Source organism: Sparus aurata, chromosome 11 (genome assembly GCF_900880675.1).
Source record: "Sparus aurata chromosome 11, fSpaAur1.1, whole genome shotgun sequence".
In the NCBI taxonomy this organism is placed as follows: Eukaryota; Metazoa; Chordata; class Actinopteri; order Spariformes; family Sparidae; genus Sparus; species Sparus aurata.
The window spans coordinates 6,633,677-6,651,677 of NC_044197.1; the positions used below are offsets into that span (position 1 = coordinate 6,633,677).

An 18,001-nucleotide genomic window follows, 5' to 3' on the forward strand; every position below is an offset into this window, starting at 1 on the left:
AATTTCGACCAAAGCTCCTCCGCCTGGTGAGAAAAGAGGGGAGGAAAAGCCCGAATGATCCTCTGACCTAGTTTGGGAAAAATTCAATACAATGGTTTTATAAAAAGGAGAGCAGGCTGTTAACCCTCTCCAAACAAATAATCCAGAGTACAGCGTCTGATAGAGATTTACAGAGAACAAACAAAAACAACAAAATCCACCAAATAGATGTCATTTTGAAATGATTCCTAAAAAAACCCGCTTGTTTCAATTTGTGTCTCGCTTGTTCCTTTTTCACATCCCGATGTTTGCTCGGCTGCAACAACACACACAATCACCGTAGGTAAACCCGTCGCTCCGGCGCCGACGACGCTCAACAGAACCGACACACAGACGGCTTCAGTCTTCCTCTTTTTCCATTTGAATTTATTAACAGAAATGTATTAACATTTAATATGCAGGAATGAGACCTTCTGTGAATACATGGCACAATCATATTATATACATTCTTTAAGGAGACAGTGCACAAACATGGTGGAGGGAGGAGGGGGTAAGTACAGGAATCGTAAAATGACCCTTCAGTGGGCTCCGACCGAGCCGAGTGAGAAACACTGACTTTTTAAGTTAAAAATGTTGGGTTTTGTTTTTATAAAGAAACATGGCTATTACCAAGAAACAAAAAGTAATACTACTGTTTTGTTGCACATCAATTTCTATATACAAACTAGGGACAGGTAATTCACACAAACCAGAGGGAGAAATCTACCACAGTGCTAGGCTGGAGCCATTTTTTTTTTTTATTCTGTAACTGTAACAATATACATATTTCCCATGTAACACGACAATTACATGTGCAGCTGATCACTCCACTTTATTTTAAAGAAACTAAACAATCAGAGCAAACCTGTGTTTGTTCCTCTCTTTAGCTTATAATGCTTTTTAAAGCTCATTGCACGTTTTTCCCCCACAGACGTTTGTGTCTTAGTACAATGCCTGTATGAATGTGTGGATTAATTAATAGGTGAGATAAATGCAGTCTTTCTGTGGCAGCTCCGCCTTCGATTAAGCTCACAGTTCAGTGTCCAGTCAAGTAGTCTTGGGTGGAGTCCGACGCGAAGGAGTCGGCGTCTTCATTGTCGGAGTCTTCGCTGCTGTCGTCAGCGGCGGGCTCCCCGGACAGAGCGATGCGGGCGTAGTCGTCGGTGTCGATGGATTTGCAGAAGTGGATGGCGTATTTCAGTTTCTCCTCCAGCACCTGTTTACACGAGTACCTGGGCAGCTTCAGCAGGAAGAAACACGTGTAGGACTCTGGCAGGAAGTGGTCCGGGGGGTTGTATTTATCCAGCACCTGCAGGCAGAGAGTGGTTGGGAGTTATGCCGTCTCCAAATCAGGTCAAAATAAAGCTGGATTTATACCTCTGTGTTACGGGGCTACAGCAGCAAAAAAGTTCAAAAACAAAATGTGGTTTGATGTGTTGGACTGTTTTCTGGCTGAGCTCAATGAGTTACTGGAGTCTCCACTGGTTGCCTGGCAACCTCTCGGCGATTAATAGACGACGAGTCGGAGTCATTGTTCACGGGCAGGAAAGGAACTAATCCAGCACATCACCTGCTGTAAACTGTTTTATGCCATTTGTTTATACGGAGCCAACTGCTAACACATTAAAAATTATTAATTTACTACGAGTACATTAACCATTATGAGACAATACCCAGCTAATATAGTGAACCATTGTGTCAGTGGTTGCTATACAATATTTATGATGCTGCTGGCTGAAACAGTTTATTTAATTAAAGTTAAGACGACTCAGGTTTCCTCTTCTTACCTGCACAACAAAGTCTCGCCCACGGAAGTCAGCGATGGTGCGAGGCAGGCGTGTGCGACCCCAGACGAACCTCAGGAACAGAGACCTCTCCGTGTTGGAGAAGGACTCCATCACCTCCCAGAACCACTGAATGAGCGACGACGTCGGCTCCACTCCCTTGTAGGTGGCCACCGACTTCAGCAGGTGGAGAGGGATGTCGGGGCTTCCACACACCTGAGGAGAGGAATACATTCACTATATGACCAGCGCACACAGAAAACAGCGACGTCACGACTTTAAAACCTGCTCTCACTCACCATCGTTTCCAGCTCGTAACCGGTGAAGAGCGACAGCAGGGGAACTGGAACGACTCGAGCCATTCCCTCGCGCACGGCAGAGACCTGCTCGTCAAACTCATGGAGCCTTAAGAGTGTGGGAAAAACAGGGAAAGGTGAACACAAACGCAGATCGGAGAGCGCAAGCTTCATTCATTCAGCTGGACCTCTCACCTGTAGTTTATAGCCAGGCGGACATATTCTGCTCGGTTCTCCAGGGTGATGTGGGAGTACTTGGAGCTGAGCTGGATGTCCTGGCCGCTGGCGTTGGGCACTGTGAAGGGCAGGGTCATGGCCTCGAACTCCTCGGCTGTGGCCTCGTTGTCCCGGATGTACATCAAACCGGGAATGAAATCCTTATCAACCTGCGAGGGGAGAGAGCAGCTCAGAGCTTAATATTCTGACACGACTACCACACCCATTTGCCTGAATATAATCTGGTGCACACATTCATCTGTTTGTCGTTGCTGTGTGTATTCATGTTTCGCTGCACTCAGGCCCTCGTGCGCACAGACACAGTTCCGGTGAGCTCCGTGCGTCTTGTGCTGGATTTACTTCCCATCCAACCTTTCCAATATCTCAAGGGCAAAACGGCGAAACAAGAGCGGCATTGTGCAGGAGAAGGGCCTTTTTTTCCCACTCCAGTATTCTCCGAAAGACGGTTCAGGAGCTCATGATCACAGCGTGAGGGCAGGAGTGGACTCGTGAACAAAAGCCGAGATTGTGGCTCACGGCTCCTTCTGCTCAAACGAGTATTGATTTGAACCTTTGAACAGCAGGTACAGTGTGAGTTTGCAGACACGTTTTCGTATTGTGGAGCTCAGGCTGCACCCCAGAGCTGATAGGCTTATGGCTTAATCTGGGGAGGAATGTATAGGAATGTGTTCTTTTTGCGGGTTATAATGTTGATCATGAGGGTTTGAAATGTTACGTAATGTGTGTCATAAAGTGAGACATTTCTATTTGTAGCTAAAGGTTACCGAACGTTACAATAATATTACACTACGCTGCTCGTCAAACAGAGACGCAGAGCAGCTTTGCACTTTTTTCTTGGTGAGGTTTGTCCAAACTCTCCCAACTGAGTAAACTCAAAGCAAATTGCTGGTTTCAACATGACGGGTGCCACCTGATCATGAGTAGGTGCACGTTTGCGAGATTAGATCATTAGCATAATTGACACAACTAAATGGCTTCATGGGGATATCTGTTCTGCTCCAGTAGAGGACAACTTAAAAAAATGTCATTTAGGTGTAAAAAAAGAAGAATTTCACACCGCGGAGCTTCAAGTCAAATCATTATACATTTAGTGTCACGAGATGGTTTGATATGAAGTTAGCCGCTAAAACATCTTGCTAAAAATGTTGTAGGAGGAGCTTCTTGCCCTCAGCTATAGGGGCTTTAAGTTGTCTGGGCACACTTTAGTAGACACGATTCCTCTACAGAAGACAGTAAAGAATGAATCTGAATCGAATCCAAACAGAGGAGAGGCCTCACCTACATGTCTCTGTTGAATTGCACAGCACAAAAGCATTTCAGTAACCTTGAGCACTGAAAGACAACTTGGAATCAAACAACTGGCTACTTTACAGGCTTACTCTTTTACATTATCACACGAAGCACCCAGACAAGATGAAAAATTGATAATAATTCAAATTCTAGAGCCGTTACAGGTCGGTACACCTATCTCTGTTAAACTGCAGAAACATCTTTGGAAATCCATTTCTTAGTTTCTGAAAGACATACTGATATTTGGGACACAGCTACCGCAGAGAGGGACAAGATGTCCAAGATGTCACACAGATGGAGTCCACAATGTTTCTACAGTGACCCAGAACTGACAAAGTCTACAAGGGCCTTTTGCATTTTTAGCAGCCACAGTAGGGAGGGGTGAGCTGAGGCGGTGCAACTAAATCCAACAATCTGCTGGACCGTTAAAAGGGTGAAATATGTAGGAACAGTCCATGTGTCAAATGCATACTCCAAACAAATCAGGGGCAGCACATCGCCAGTGTAGTTGCTAACTGCTGCTAACAAAGCTGCCGTTAGCTACTTAGCTCAGTTAACCAGGCCTCCAGGACGAGCGCCGGGCTTTGGAGGCAGTTTTCGCAAAATTCAATGTCTAGAAGAGCAGCACGATTCAATTATTTTATATCCACTTCTAGTCAACTTTTGATTATTTTAGTTCATTTTTAATATTTAAAATTCAAAGTTGTACATATTGCACCTTTAAGTGTTTTTACCGACAGGTCTGGAACACTCGTGAATTTTGTTTGCACCAGAAAGAAAAATCTCTCCGGGTTCCTCTAAATAACCTGAGAAGCGTGTTTGTACGAGCGGTTCTTGCATGAGGCCCAGTGTTATAAAAGTAACATTTTGCCTTATCAATCATCAGCAGTGTGAACTTCAGCCTGTAGTGTAGAGAGGAGCAGGATTATGAACATACCTCACTGAGGTCAGCAATGGTCAGGTTCATGCCTGCCAGCTGTTTCCACACTGGCTCAGCCAGATTCAGACTAAGAGGGCTTCCAGTCCGGATTGCAATGCCCAGGAGGACTCCTGCAGACACAGCAAGGCAGAGCGCATTTCACACAGATCAAACACGAACAATCACCTCTCACTGCACTGTGCAGAGTGTTTGCAGAAATATCTATTTTAAATGAAGCATGCTCAACAGGTCAGTCCAAGTGTTTTATCAGCGAGAACGCACACAAAGTGGTTGTTCCTTTTAAAATAAACATGCATATTTTCAGTTTTTGTTTGTAAAGGATTAACACCACAGAAACCTGACTGGGAGATTAACTGGATTATACCTAGGAAGCGGAACATGCTCATGTGAAGAGGGGACTTGGCGGCGGGGTTGAGCAGGAAACAGTCCCTGTTGGCGCCGGACTCGTCGCGGCCGTTGGGGGTGACGATGAGCAGCGGGGTCAGGGCGTTCTGAAGCTCCTCGCACATTTCGGCGATGGACTCGCTGTAGCCTCCACCACAGTCGTCCACGGACTCCCCTGAGAAAAAAAGAATCCAAGTGATCTTAAAACATGAAGAAGGATGAAGAAAAGTGCACACATGCTTCGCTTCGCTGATTTGAAATAACTCCTGGGGTGACAGTGCTGCACCTACCCACAAATTTGACCTTCCACACTCGATGCGGGAGCAGCAGGCTGTCTGGGCTGAACGAACTCATTTTGGCACACATCTGACCAAATACAGACTTGGTTCCGTCAGGACCTGCCAGGCCCCCTTTGCTACGGGAACGCTTCACCTTCAGGGTGAAGAAGAAGAAGAAGAAAAGAGATTATGGCCTGATTTGTTTCTGTTCTGTGCTTAATAACTTCCTGCTAGCTAGAAGGGACGTCCTGACAGGCATGAATTTCTGGATATGACAGCTCGAATAAAACCGGAGCTGCATGGGAGAGAGAGGAGGGGAGAACAGTGGTCCTGAACGGAAACTGTATGTGGAGTAAAGTCTAAAACTCAGTCCAGGAACTCCTGTAGACAGATCACACACAAACACACACACACACCCCGCAGGAAAAAATCCCCTTATGAAAGACATCACATGTAATGCTCAGGAGTCTGTCTGGAACAGAGCCTCCCAGGGAGAGTGAGGAGGAGGAGGAGGAGGAGGAGGAGGAGGGGGGAGGGAGGTACAGCAAGAGGGAGGTTTGAAGAAAGATAAAAGCGGTTGCGAAACAGATTACGAGCATGCAAATGTTAAAACTCTACCTGTATCCTGTTGAGCTCCACCACAGGTCCGTGCTGTCTGTCCCTCACCATCGTAGCTTGCACCACCTTCCGGAAAGCTGCTTCCTGTTTCACCAGACAAATAAGATACTGTTTTAGTGCCGAGAAGACACATACTGCTGTTTAAGTTTTATATAATAGGTTTCTGCTCTCTCTCACCTTCCCCTGGGAGATGAGGATGCCCCTGAGCGTGTCGAAACCCACTGAAGGTCCGTGACCCGTCTGACCCAGTCGACCCTCCAGGTCAAACATGGGTATACAGGGGCAGAAGAGCTCGGAGATGTGATGCAGCAGCAGCAGCCTGTTCCTCAGGGCCATGATGGGGATCTCCTGCAGGTGGTTGTACTCCATAGGAACCTGGAAAACACCACACAGACAGTCAGATTGACAGCATGATAGGCATTTGTCGATCTGCCAGTTTGCTTTGATGATGTTTCTGCTGGCAAAGTGTTACTGCCACCTACTGGAACATGTGGACAGAGACAAATCTGTACAGTACCTGTGCAGGCAGTTTCCCAGCGTTGGTGGGCTTGCTGGTGGACCAGGCGAGGGTGTGAGCAGAGCCACAGGCCACCCTGTTGATTTTCTTGCCCTGCAGCGCTGCGACCAGCCGCGGCCTCTGGATGGCATTTGTGGTCCCGTCTCCAAGCTGGCCCTCATCGTTGTCGCCCCATGTGTACACTTCTCCTGGGCCAAACACAACAGAAAAGCTTTCCGTGATACTGCAGCCCAACCAGACTTAGCTGAACTGCTGGGACTCTGATACCAACTGGCAAGATGGCAAAGACGATAAAAACTGAAATAATGTCTGAAATAAACAGAACATGTGAAAAAAATAGGAGTAGCTACATAAAATGGTCAAACTTACCATCCTCTGTGCAGCACACACAATGCAGTGACCCCGTAGCGATGGCGATGACCTTTTTCCCCTGAAGTCCCTGAACCTGTCTGGGTCGTCGAACGTGGTCGTCGGATCCGTGGCCCAGCCGGTGATAGTCCCCTTTACCCCTGGAGATGACATGACACACGAGTGAGCCATCTTTTCTCCAACAACAGTGAGACAAGACATTATGACAGATGCACTCTGTAGCGTGCTCTACATACCACGTGTACACGGCACCAGACTTAGTGAGAGCCACAGAAAACTGAGAGCCACACTCCACTTTGACCACGCCGAGGCCGGTGAGAGAGTCGATCTGAAGACAAGAAATCAACACATCAATCTGAGGATAGACTTTGGTTTACTGACATATACCACAACTTCTTAATTATCAAATTCAAGGAGTTTTCAAGGACTTTCCAGGCAAATTCCATAGAATTAAAAGACCCAACACGGCATAGCTGAAACATGGACCAAGGTTAAAAACTATGAAAGAACGTACATTTCTATTCTTTCTATTCTATCAATGACTGACGTCTCTCTGTGTCCATGTTTGCCTCATATTTGCAAACTTTCAAGGATTTCAAGGACCTATGGGAACCTTGAAACATATTGTGCTTAAAAGGACCCCCCCTCCAGTTCCACAGAGTCAGAATAGGACTAATATAAAAGATTTACAAAAATGGAAATGTAAATAGTAATATAAGTGTCTAAGTGCTCAGTGAAGGAGTGTGTAGGACTCAGTGAACTCATTTTAAGTGCAGCTGTGTGTGTTGAGTCATCAATGACAGATTCATTTTACAGACATTCAGTATCAGATGTTTAGATCCTTGAATGAACATGTTCATTGCTGCATGTTGAGCTTATAAAAACATCCAACAAGTAACTCGTATTGTTCCACATAAACGAGATATGACATGATAATAGTGCTGCAAATTAAGATTCATTCATTTTTTTTATCAAATAATCTGATTATTTTCACAATTAATCGATTAATCAAGTCCACAGTATCACTTCAAAATGTTTCAGTTGTCCAGCCAACCGTCCGAAAGTAAAAACTCTTTGTTAATTATCATAAATCACAAAGAAAAGCTAAATTTAAGAAGAGCAAATGTTTTACATGTTACTTGAAAAACTACTGACACGATTAATTGATTATCAAAAAAGTCGGCAACTTTTCTCTTCATAAACTAAACAACTAATTGTTGTAGCTCCACTTGTGACTTAAAAGACTATACAGGACATGTTAGATGGAGTTTTGAAGCTCGGCGAACTGTTTCTCAAGTTTTAAGTAATTCTAAGCAAAGGTAACTATCATCTCCTGGCTGTAGCTTAAAATTTTAAGAAAAGTGTCTATTTTCTCATCAGCTGTCAACAAGAAAGAGAACAAGTCTATTCCCAAAAAGTTTAACTATTCATTTCATCCCTCTCTATAATCAGGTTTCTTAGTAGCAGATGAAATATTGAAAATAATAGCTGAGGCTTCTCATTTAACAAGAAACACAAGAAGTCAAGCCTGTAGTTTTCAACACACTCTGGTCTCTTCCTGTTTAAAATAACTAGAGAAACAAGAATAAAGCGATGCTTCGGCTGACCTCCGGTGAACACTGCTGAGTAAATTGCCTCACCTTCATGGGGATTTTGCAGCCATCACTGCCTCCCCGGCCCAATTTGCCGTAGTCCCCGTCTCCCCAGGACCAGACCATGTCATCGTCTGTTAGACACAGCGTCTGGGCGTCCCCGCTGCCACAGGCGACATCGATGACCCTGTGACCCTGGAGTGCATCCACCTGGATAAACCACATGGACACCAACATCAGCTTTATCTCACTGTGACTGTCTGGGAAACTTTGTAGGCGTGAGGCTGTGTAAACTGTTTGATTCCTGTCCAAATGCTTCGGGTCAACAGTTTTTCTGTTTTAGCCTCTTTAGTTGAGTGGCAAACCCTGAGTGCACAACGTGTACCGCAGTATTTTGAGTAACTGAGTTGAATGATCACTAACCAGCTTGGGTTTGAGCTGGTCCTCGCTGTCTCCGTGACCCAGACGTCCGTATCGACCCTTGCCCCAGGTGAAGAGTTCTCCGCTGGCAGTGATGCAGGCGCTGTGTGCCCCTCCGGCTGCGATATCCACCACTTCCACTCCCCTCAGGGACTCAATTACACGAGGACGGTCACAGGGACTAAAGTCAAGAGGAGTCACAGTTACTATAAAAGCACTTAATCCTTAATTCTTACACTGACATGGATTTGTATTGACGAGTGAGCTGAAAATTGTGGGTGAGCGAGTCTCGACCTTCTGTTCCCATGGCCGAGTTTTCCGTCCTCGGCCTCTCCCCACGAGTAGACTTCTCCCTCGGAGGACAGCGCCAGGCAGTGCTTCCCTCCAGAGTTTACAGCCACTTTCCTGATGTAGACGTGTTGGATGGACTCTAGCAGAGTCGGGGTGGACACAGACTCTGTGCCTCCGATACCCAATCTGCCCCCAGCTCCATATCCCGTTGCATACAGCTGAGGATGAAGACAATAAATATTAGACTGACAATATGTGACATTTTCCTGAAAGTCATCAGATTGACATTGCTGATCAATACTCTAGTAAAAAACATGTCGTTTCAAATACCTTTCCATCAGCAGTGACAGCAAACAGAGTCTGCTCCCCGCCGATAAGCTGCACCGGCCGCAGTGTGGCGAGGGCTTCAGTGGGAGTCGGGACTTTGACCTTTGCACCCTCGATGCCCCCCAGCTGACCTCTGTGGTTGTGGCCCCAGCCGTAGATGGTGCCGCTCCCCCCGGCAGAGAGGGTCCAGTCGTCTGGCCGTCGGTTCATCCACTGCACAAGCTGCTCGTCGTGCTCGCGCTTGAACAAGTCGTGACTCTCATGGAGGCTGTTCATGCTTTCGTGATCAGCCATGAGCTCCCGGACTTTCTTCGTCACCTTTAGAGAGGAACAGATAAAACGGAGGGAAAAGGATTACGATCATTTTCCTGTCAAAGTGCGACGAAGGAAAAGTAAAGGGCAGACACTCACCTCATCCAGAAAGGGTCTCGGTAGAGACGTTCTCTTGTCTAGAGCCACAGCGACTCTGGAGGCGGTGCAGTATCGGCGGAACCAGGCCCACTTATGGGTCTCGGCACAGCAGGGTAACGTGTCCAGCTCAAGATCGCAAGCAAGGGCAACCAAAACCTGAACAAAAGGTTCAAATGAGCCAGAGACTGCATCTAATCATCTGTAAAGGTTATAACACACACTCAACCCATTGTACTGTAAAAAGGAAACAAATGTGAGCATACCTTGAAAAATGGACTATGAAGCAGCTGCTTCCCTCCCCTGACTATTGGGTCCTCGTACTCATATTGCCTCTGCAGAGCCTCCGGTAGCCCCTTCACTAGAGCGGCCAGCGCACTGCCTGTGAAACTCTGAAAACAAAAACAAAAAACAGGTCATCAGTCAATTACTAAATCTAAATCTATGCTTTGTTGCTTTTTATCCATGTTACAGTTCTCAAAGAATTAAACAAAACATAACAGAAAACTGCAGCAGCTGGTATACGAGGTGAAGGGAAGAAACATTAGCAGTGGGAGTGGAAAGCAAATACATTACAAACAGGTACAAACATCTAATCAATCGAACAAATAAACATTCAGAAATCATCTCCTACACTATCAATAACAATTGAAGAGTCCCGGCACACACAATTACTGTGGGCAGAGTGATGCCATTGATCACTTATCTTGTTCAAGCTTCTCAGCAACACAATTATTTCTGCAAAACATTCAGTTACCCTCACAAAACCGACATTAATTTTAATCTAAATGTATCTGCTTGCAGTGTACGCAGTGAGTGAGCAGATATGAAGAAAACACTGAAAGGTGCACGATAACAGGACTAGGTCAAAACCTCATATATGGCTGGAATGTGTTTCAGTGCAAAAGTGTTGCCAATGCAAAAAAACTGCATAATATTCCTTCCCCACCCCACAGTAATTTAGGAATGAGCTGTCTTGTTATAACATTCACAAGTTAGATTCATAGATTTCTTTCTTTATATATTTCACTCATTATTAATATAGTAGCCTAAAAAATGTGAATGGCCGAGAGGATTAGATACAGATTATTTCCCAGTTTAATTAATTAATACATTTCCATTTAGATTAAATATTCCTTCATTCTGAGTTACACAATTAATGTTTCCCTTGTCTTATTTCCATTACCAATTATAATTTCATCAGTTTGAGCATTTCCATTTTATCTTTTGCGTTTTTAATTTTATTTATATTAACTGTAGGTTTTTAACCTTTAATTCCTATTTGGACTTTGAATTTTAATTATGACCAGTCATGAGTCATCTTCAGTCCTCTGAAACTGCCCTGACCAATCCTGTGAGTTCATTGCTCATTGCAATCGGTATTATTGCAGTAATAATACATTAAAGTTTCAGTTATGCTGTTCACCCACCATAGAGCGAGCCTCGCCTTCACTGTCACCCAGCAGCCTGTTGATGTTGATGGACTGACCGTACTCTGTGGTCAGGAGCTTTCGTAGTCTCTGCAGAGCCCACATCCTGTGTCCCGCGGCTGGACGGGGTAACATCGAATACAACAACAATACATATTTAATATATGTATCAAATACATTTGGGCATTAAAAAAAGATTCAAAAATATGGATCATACTGTACCTAGAGCACTAAGTTGGGCACAAGCAGCGAGGGAGGCAGCCAAGCGAGGCACGATGCTCCTGTTGGAGGCAAAGTTGAGCCTGAAGTCCAGCAGACAGGTCACCAGGTCCATGGAGGGGCAGGACAGGATGCAGCGATCCGACAGCAAGTCTTTGGGACCTGAGGAAAGACGGGAAAAAGTCTCAGTGTCTGGCAGTCAGTGTACATCCCAGGGTAGTGGAGCACTTATGGTATGATTTAAGTTCATCTTTATTTATGCCAATGCGCAGAGGGAGTTTTGTTTTGACAGTTTGATATCTGGTGACAAAACTAGCGTCAGCGTTTGTTGTGTGTCTTCATGCGGCTCACCAGCAGCAGGCATGATGGGGTAGACAGTGAAGCGCCAGCCCCAGCCGTTGACAGAACCATCGCTGGTGAACTTCCATTTGAGTTCGTCTCCGGGGATCCTCAACTCGCTGGACCAGTCTGACCACTCCCGACCTGAAGCACACACACGGCATGTCGCCACGTTAATTTTTGATTCATTGGAATACAATCTGCATGCTTAGATATACAGTCTCACTCTCGTCACCTGATCTGACAGAGACGATCCGATTGGCTCCGTCCATGATTGTAAGAGGGTCGTGGCGTCTCTCGGTTGAACACTGTCGGTCGAACTCTATCCTTAAACCTTCAGCACCTATAATAGGAAATAAGAGATGTTGTCTACATCCAAAAGATCCTGAATTTAAACTAACCAACAGTCCCGTTTTCTCTTTCTTACCTGGGATTTTCACAGTACCGCTGGTGGAGGTGTCATCTGTGTACGGGTGGCTGCTCTCCACAACAACTGGCTGAGAGGACAGACGTCCACTCTGTGAGTCTGTAGCAACGTCTTCCAACTCAGTGACGCACAACTCCAGCAGCATGTCAGCAACCTGCACACCACAGAGACCCCAAGATGTCAAATGTTGCCCATAATCTTAAATCACTACATGGAATCAAAAAAACAGAATACAGTAACTCACCTGTGGATAAGCTGTTCCCATGCCGGACAGCACAGCAGACAGCACCTCCTTGCCTTTCTCCCCAGAGCGACAAGACACTGCCAGTTTGAGCACGTCCACCATAACACGTGTATCATCAGGCACAAGCAGGCTGGTGAACTCATCGAGGTACTGAGGTTCTGGACCGACCACTTTACTCTGGCTCTCAGAGTCCTGAAGGTGGACATGGATGAGTTAGGTGCATATAGCCAGGGCTCAACGGCGTCCACACGTGCTCAGTTAGACAGACTCACCTCTTTGGTCTTGGTCATGGTTTCAGCTATGATGCTGGCTGCTCCGGGGTCATCAGTGACGGGGATGAAGGGACGTGAGGAGGCTCCGGAGGCAGAGGGAGTCATAGCTGATGATGGAGTGACAGCTTCTTCAGATGAGGGGACCTGCTCACACACAGAAACACACATATGGTCGGGCCATTTAATAAGGAACATACGGCCTGTGTGACAGCATTAAATATATATATTTGGTATCAGTTCATACCCGTACGTTATTGAAACTATATTTATCTTAATACCAAGTGCTAAGATGAATATTTATTCTCAATAGCTGGAATAATTAGAATAAAATCTAAATGCCTTGTGCATGATTTTAAACACATTTCATAGAATTCATAAGTAACAGTAACAACGTTCTTCGAAACCTTCTGATCTTTCTTAGTATTTAGAGTAAAATGATGTGAGTTTAAACACTGCTCACAAGAATCATTTGCTTTATCCCCAAGTTGAAGTTGAAGAGATGAATAAGATACATAAGAATCTGCTACAAGGTGAAAAATGAAAAAAAGACACTTCCTGTTCCCATTTTCCTCTTAGTTGTCCTACACGTTCTTAAGTTGATAAAAGCCAAAGTTTTTTGAAAAGCACAGTTTGTTTCCATGCTATGTATGCTGCTGACAAACCTTAAGATTTTAATTAAATAAAATTCCTTTTTGATACCATCTATGGTCTGTATTTTTTCGGAAATAATCAATTAATGCTTATATATATTCAAAAATTAGCTTTCTATGTCGACATTCTCAATGTTAGCGGCGGAGTCCGCCATTACCAGACTGGATTTTGATTGCCTTCACACTCCCGAGGGTTTCACCATGCTGCATCTCAGTTGGCGCAATTTTATCTGACTGATATCAAATCGGTTTGCTGTTCACTTTAGACCGTATCAGACCTATATTCAGCTAATGCTAATGCAAGCGGAACATCCTACGTGGTGCCTTGTATTAAAAGTGTTCCACCGGTGAAACACAGAATGACTTTTGTTGTGAAGAGGTCACGGTGAATGCTATTTGAATGTCACCACCGTCAGCACTGGCCATAAACATTTCATGATGGTTAGTGAGTAGAGTCACACATGCGGTTACAAACCAGCACCGACAGGTCTCAGAAAATCAACCAAGACTGAAATCTTAAGGATAGGATTAACTTCATTTTCACTGTGGTAGAAAATTCTGAGTTGTAATCACGATCAAAGCCCTGTGAGCGTTTGTGGCGTTTCCAAGTTGAACTTAAATATAGTTTGGTGATTGCTCAATCTGCACACCTGGTCATTATGGAGGAAAATACACATTGCATAGTCACTTTTTTTTTTTTTAGAGCAAATCAGCAGAAAATGTAGTTAAGGCAGTGGTTTTGTGACCAAAAAACAAAAAAAACATAGGAACACCCTCACACAAGTTTCTCAAGGTTGGTGTTTATAAATTTAAGTCGAGAATATGTATCGTCTTCCTCACCTCTCCCTTCTTGTCTTGCCAGGGATTAGGGCTGACTCGTTCCTCAACCTCAGGCAGGACGGGAGGACTTTCCTCATCGCTCACACTGGATGAGGATGAGGAGTCTGAAGGGGGAACAGGTGAGCTGGAAGGACACTCCGTTGGCAGAATCATACTGGCTGGCATCAGAGCGCCGACCACTGCATCCCTGGGGAAACACACAACACATCCTGTCAACAGTAATACCCACTGATGACAATTACCAGTGCCAGTCCGCCGGTTTAATCATTTAGAGGTCGCACACACTTTTAGCTCATCCTGTTCAGAATTCATGCCTCAGCGGGGAGTCGCTCACCTCGGGTTTGTAAACACAGCAATTAGGACGTTAAGTGATGATTAACAATATGGTCCTGAAACCCAACCGGAATCTGTGCATGCTCTACTGGTTACAGGTGAGATGTAGAGACAATTTCAAGATTTTGAGATGTGTGTTACAGTCCCATAGCGTTCGTCTATGTCTCCTGGCGCACCAGTCGAGGCTGTGTCGACAACATACCTTGCATACATGATTTGGAGGGCTGACAGTACGTGAGACAGAGCCTGCTGTTTGGCCAAGTTGCCATCCAGACTGAGGAGGATCTTGGCCAGCGAGGGGCGATTAGGCTTCACGTTGTTCTGCCCACTCATCTTGTTGTTCACCGCTGATGAGTCACTGTCTGACTGGACGCCTGCGGTGTACAACAACAAAACAATGAGACACGCTTTCATTGATGGGAAGCACCCTAAACCAGCTCCAGCCGTTATCAGCCAGTCCCAGAGCTGCAGTGCAAACTAATTCAGCCCTGCAGTTCTGGACATACAGTGTAGCTCCAGTCCAACCTGTGCCAGTTCTCCAGAGGAAACTGTAACATCTGTCTAGATAAAAAGATGTTGGATGCACATATTTACAGGCAGGAAAAGAAATGGGTTCTGCAACTGTGCAGGCAAACCTACAACTGTAGGTTGTCTTTTATAGACTACATGTGCAGGTCTGCTAATTTTGTCCCAAACTTCAAAGAATTAGGCTTTAAGAATGCTTATATTTTAGTGAAATATGTAAATAGAAATTGGGGTAAAATGAGATGGAGATGGACAAAAAAGAATTCATATAGTTCCACAAAGTCCGATGCAGACTATAAGGGAATATGGAAAGAGATTAAGGTCATCTTTAATCCTGCTGTAAGAACCCCAAGAAAATATAATAAACGCTCAAATCAAGGTCAAATACTAGACTAAAACAAACTTATTTTGAATTATCCATACAGCCTCAGCTATTGAGATATTATTTATGACCAATAATTTTGTAGTATATTCAGTTCACAACATGTCCCAGGGCATTTTACTTTTCAGTCCAAATTTCTACTTTAGGTTGATAAAATGAGGATCTAGTCTGATAATGAAAGAACAGCTCCCCCTTGTGGACAAACTGCAGCCTGCTCAACATGATATGTGTAATGTTTGTGTGACACATAAAGAATCATTACATCACAACTGACAAAGACTGTGCAGGTGGTCTGTGTCAATAGGCTGCAAGGAAAAGGAGGGTTACCTAAATAGGATGCTCCGAGGGAGTCCCTGGCCGTCTGGAAAAGTACTGGCTCGTGAACTGAGGGCGTGGTCACGTCCACAGTGGTCCAGGCCACGCTGTGGGACGAGCCGCAGGCCACACGAGTGATCTTCTGCCCTTCCAGACCCTGAACCAGGGTGGGCTTCCTGTTGACCGTGGTGGTGCCGTTCCCTTGCTGCCCGTGATCATTGTCGCCCCATGCATATACCTGAAAGATACACAACACCATCATTAGATCACGTTTGAGTCGGTGTTCAATGAAAGAAAGCCTCCGATGAGCACATGTGTTGAACAAATGTTGAAGTGCATAACTCTACACAGCAGGACTAAAGAAACACCACACAAGAAAAAAAGTAATGGCAGCATTCCAAGCACTCAATCTTAACAACCTCTTAAAGTGGTCAAATATTGAGTAGCTGCCTCTCATCATTGGAAGTGATGTGCTAACATTATTAAATTTGCTCTGACGGAAGGTATTATACAAGATGAAATAAGCTGTGTAAAGGCAAAGGTCAGAGGTGCAGAGCGAGTGTCGATAAATAAACTCCCGCTGCGGGAGGACAGATCCACGGATCTGGACCAGTGCCATGGCAGTAAATGAGCAAAGTGCCTGAACTATGTGCTCTGGTTTATAATTCCCTGATGGAGGTCGGTACAAACCTGTCCTGAGTCTGTAACAGCCAAACAGTGCAGCGCTCCAACAGCGACGTGGACGATCTTTTTGCCTCTCAGTCCCTCCACCATCTGGGGCTTCCGCACATGAACGTCGGTGCCATGGCCCAATCGGAAATAGTCGCCTTTGCCCCTGTTTGGAAAAACAATTCATGAGCTCATTGGCACAAAAAAGGGGAATTGTTGAATGACCCGAAGAGTCACTGTCACATTCGTCCATCTCACCAAGTCCAAACAACTCCAGATTTAGTGAGGGCCAAAGAGAACTGTGCTCCACATTCAATCTGGCACACTCCCTGCCCGTTGAGCCTCTCGATGTTCTGGGGAATATTGCAGCCCTCGCTGCCACCACGACCCAGCTTCCCAAAATCTCCATCGCCCCAGGAGAACACCAATCCTGACAGAAAAGAAAACATACAAACTGAGATACATCCTTAGCAAAAAGAAAACTTCTACACCGTATTGAGGGGATTTTGTGGCATCTTCATTATTGCCTATTGTCTTAATTCCACAGGATATCTTTAAATTCATTGATTGGAATTACCTTCATCGGTGAGGGCTAGAGTTTGAGCATCCCTGCTCCCACAAGCCACCTGGATAACACGGTGTCCCAGAAGCACTTTTACCTAGATGACGAAGACGTGCATGGTCAATTTACACTCATCATTGTACACATGGAGTGATACCAGCTGAACATCGTAAGTATCAGTCTTCTTTAGGGCACCTTAGGCTATCATGAATTACATTCTCAGTGATGTGTATCTCTGTGATAAAGTCTCTTGCCGTTATCTTGCCCATTAAGTACCTTGAGCATCAGAGTTCCTGCAAAGAAAAACACAATGAAGGAGATACAGACATACCAATTTAGGCCTCAGCTGAGTAGTGTTGTCCCCATGTCCAAGGCGGCCATATTCCCCCAGACCCCAGCTATACAGCTCCCCACTGGAGGTGATGGCGGCACTGTGAGAGCTGCCACAGGCTATGTCACGGATGCGCTTGGTCTTCAGTGCCTCAATCAGCCGAGGTTTGTCACAGTTCCTAAGACGGAAAATCAAGACATCGTCAGAATTCTTCCATCACGCTGCATCAATGACTGCCAACAGCACAACTATCAAAATCTAGACTGTCGAGAAAAACAGTTAAGTGAACGATGGATCATGACCAGTTCAGAATACCTATATTGGAGGGATGGTACAGAAATGATATATGTGCATCTCTGAGATCTGAACAGTTTCTGCGCAAGATAACATACATTCTGCTGAAGTGTCCCAGTTTGCCGTCATCTCCTTCTCCCCATGAGAAGACCTTCCCGTCCACAGTCAGGGCCATGGCGTGGCGCCCCCCAGAATGCACAGCGACTTTCTTCACCACGTAGTTACTGAGGGCAGTGATCTGACGAGGGATTGGGATGGTGCCGCTGGACAGGCCCAGGCCTAACCTGCCGTTAGTGGCCTCTCCACATGCGTAGATCTTCCCCTCGACCGTCACTGCAACAAAGGACAACATGGTTAAATTCAGCATAAGTGCATGTCACTGTATAAAAGAACATTCGCT

At 45.2% G+C, this 18,001-nt stretch overlaps 1 protein-coding gene across 5 annotated transcripts in view; it reads right to left on the bottom strand.

The window, feature by feature from the left end:
• Positions 1 to 377: 377 nt before the first annotated feature.
• The window catches only part of herc2 (HECT and RLD domain containing E3 ubiquitin protein ligase 2), a 42,042-nt gene continuing 24,418 nt past the window's right edge, over positions 378 to 18,001 (bottom strand). For 3 of the 5 annotated variants that reach the window (XM_030432545.1, XM_030432542.1, XM_030432541.1), the window contains exons 59-91: positions 17,700 to 17,934; positions 17,308 to 17,485; positions 16,992 to 17,073; positions 16,673 to 16,844; positions 16,436 to 16,580; positions 15,758 to 15,983; positions 14,726 to 14,897; positions 14,191 to 14,377; positions 12,701 to 12,844; positions 12,429 to 12,620; positions 12,185 to 12,338; positions 11,993 to 12,100; positions 11,770 to 11,901; positions 11,422 to 11,580; positions 11,200 to 11,318; positions 10,036 to 10,161; positions 9,773 to 9,928; positions 9,365 to 9,679; positions 9,038 to 9,252; positions 8,747 to 8,924; positions 8,372 to 8,533; positions 6,968 to 7,059; positions 6,732 to 6,871; positions 6,363 to 6,550; positions 6,023 to 6,220; positions 5,846 to 5,929; positions 5,240 to 5,381; positions 4,930 to 5,124; positions 4,563 to 4,675; positions 2,294 to 2,484; positions 2,102 to 2,207; positions 1,806 to 2,018; positions 378 to 1,327 (exon numbers count right to left, since the gene is read on the bottom strand). In XM_030432545.1, the coding sequence (XP_030288405.1) occupies positions 1,055 to 1,327; positions 1,806 to 2,018; positions 2,102 to 2,207; positions 2,294 to 2,484; positions 4,563 to 4,675; positions 4,930 to 5,124; positions 5,240 to 5,381; positions 5,846 to 5,929; positions 6,023 to 6,220; positions 6,363 to 6,550; positions 6,732 to 6,871; positions 6,968 to 7,059; positions 8,372 to 8,533; positions 8,747 to 8,924; positions 9,038 to 9,252; positions 9,365 to 9,679; positions 9,773 to 9,928; positions 10,036 to 10,161; positions 11,200 to 11,318; positions 11,422 to 11,580; positions 11,770 to 11,901; positions 11,993 to 12,100; positions 12,185 to 12,338; positions 12,429 to 12,620; positions 12,701 to 12,844; positions 14,191 to 14,377; positions 14,726 to 14,897; positions 15,758 to 15,983; positions 16,436 to 16,580; positions 16,673 to 16,844; positions 16,992 to 17,073; positions 17,308 to 17,485; positions 17,700 to 17,934 (5,492 nt within the window). In that variant the 3' untranslated portion in view covers positions 378 to 1,054. The remainder of the gene's footprint in view (positions 1,328 to 1,805; positions 2,019 to 2,101; positions 2,208 to 2,293; positions 2,485 to 4,562; positions 4,676 to 4,929; positions 5,125 to 5,239; positions 5,382 to 5,845; positions 5,930 to 6,022; positions 6,221 to 6,362; positions 6,551 to 6,731; positions 6,872 to 6,967; positions 7,060 to 8,371; positions 8,534 to 8,746; positions 8,925 to 9,037; positions 9,253 to 9,364; positions 9,680 to 9,772; positions 9,929 to 10,035; positions 10,162 to 11,199; positions 11,319 to 11,421; positions 11,581 to 11,769; positions 11,902 to 11,992; positions 12,101 to 12,184; positions 12,339 to 12,428; positions 12,621 to 12,700; positions 12,845 to 14,190; positions 14,378 to 14,725; positions 14,898 to 15,757; positions 15,984 to 16,435; positions 16,581 to 16,672; positions 16,845 to 16,991; positions 17,074 to 17,307; positions 17,486 to 17,699; positions 17,935 to 18,001) is intronic. The other 2 variants (XM_030432544.1, XM_030432543.1) reach the window with 1 other exon arrangement.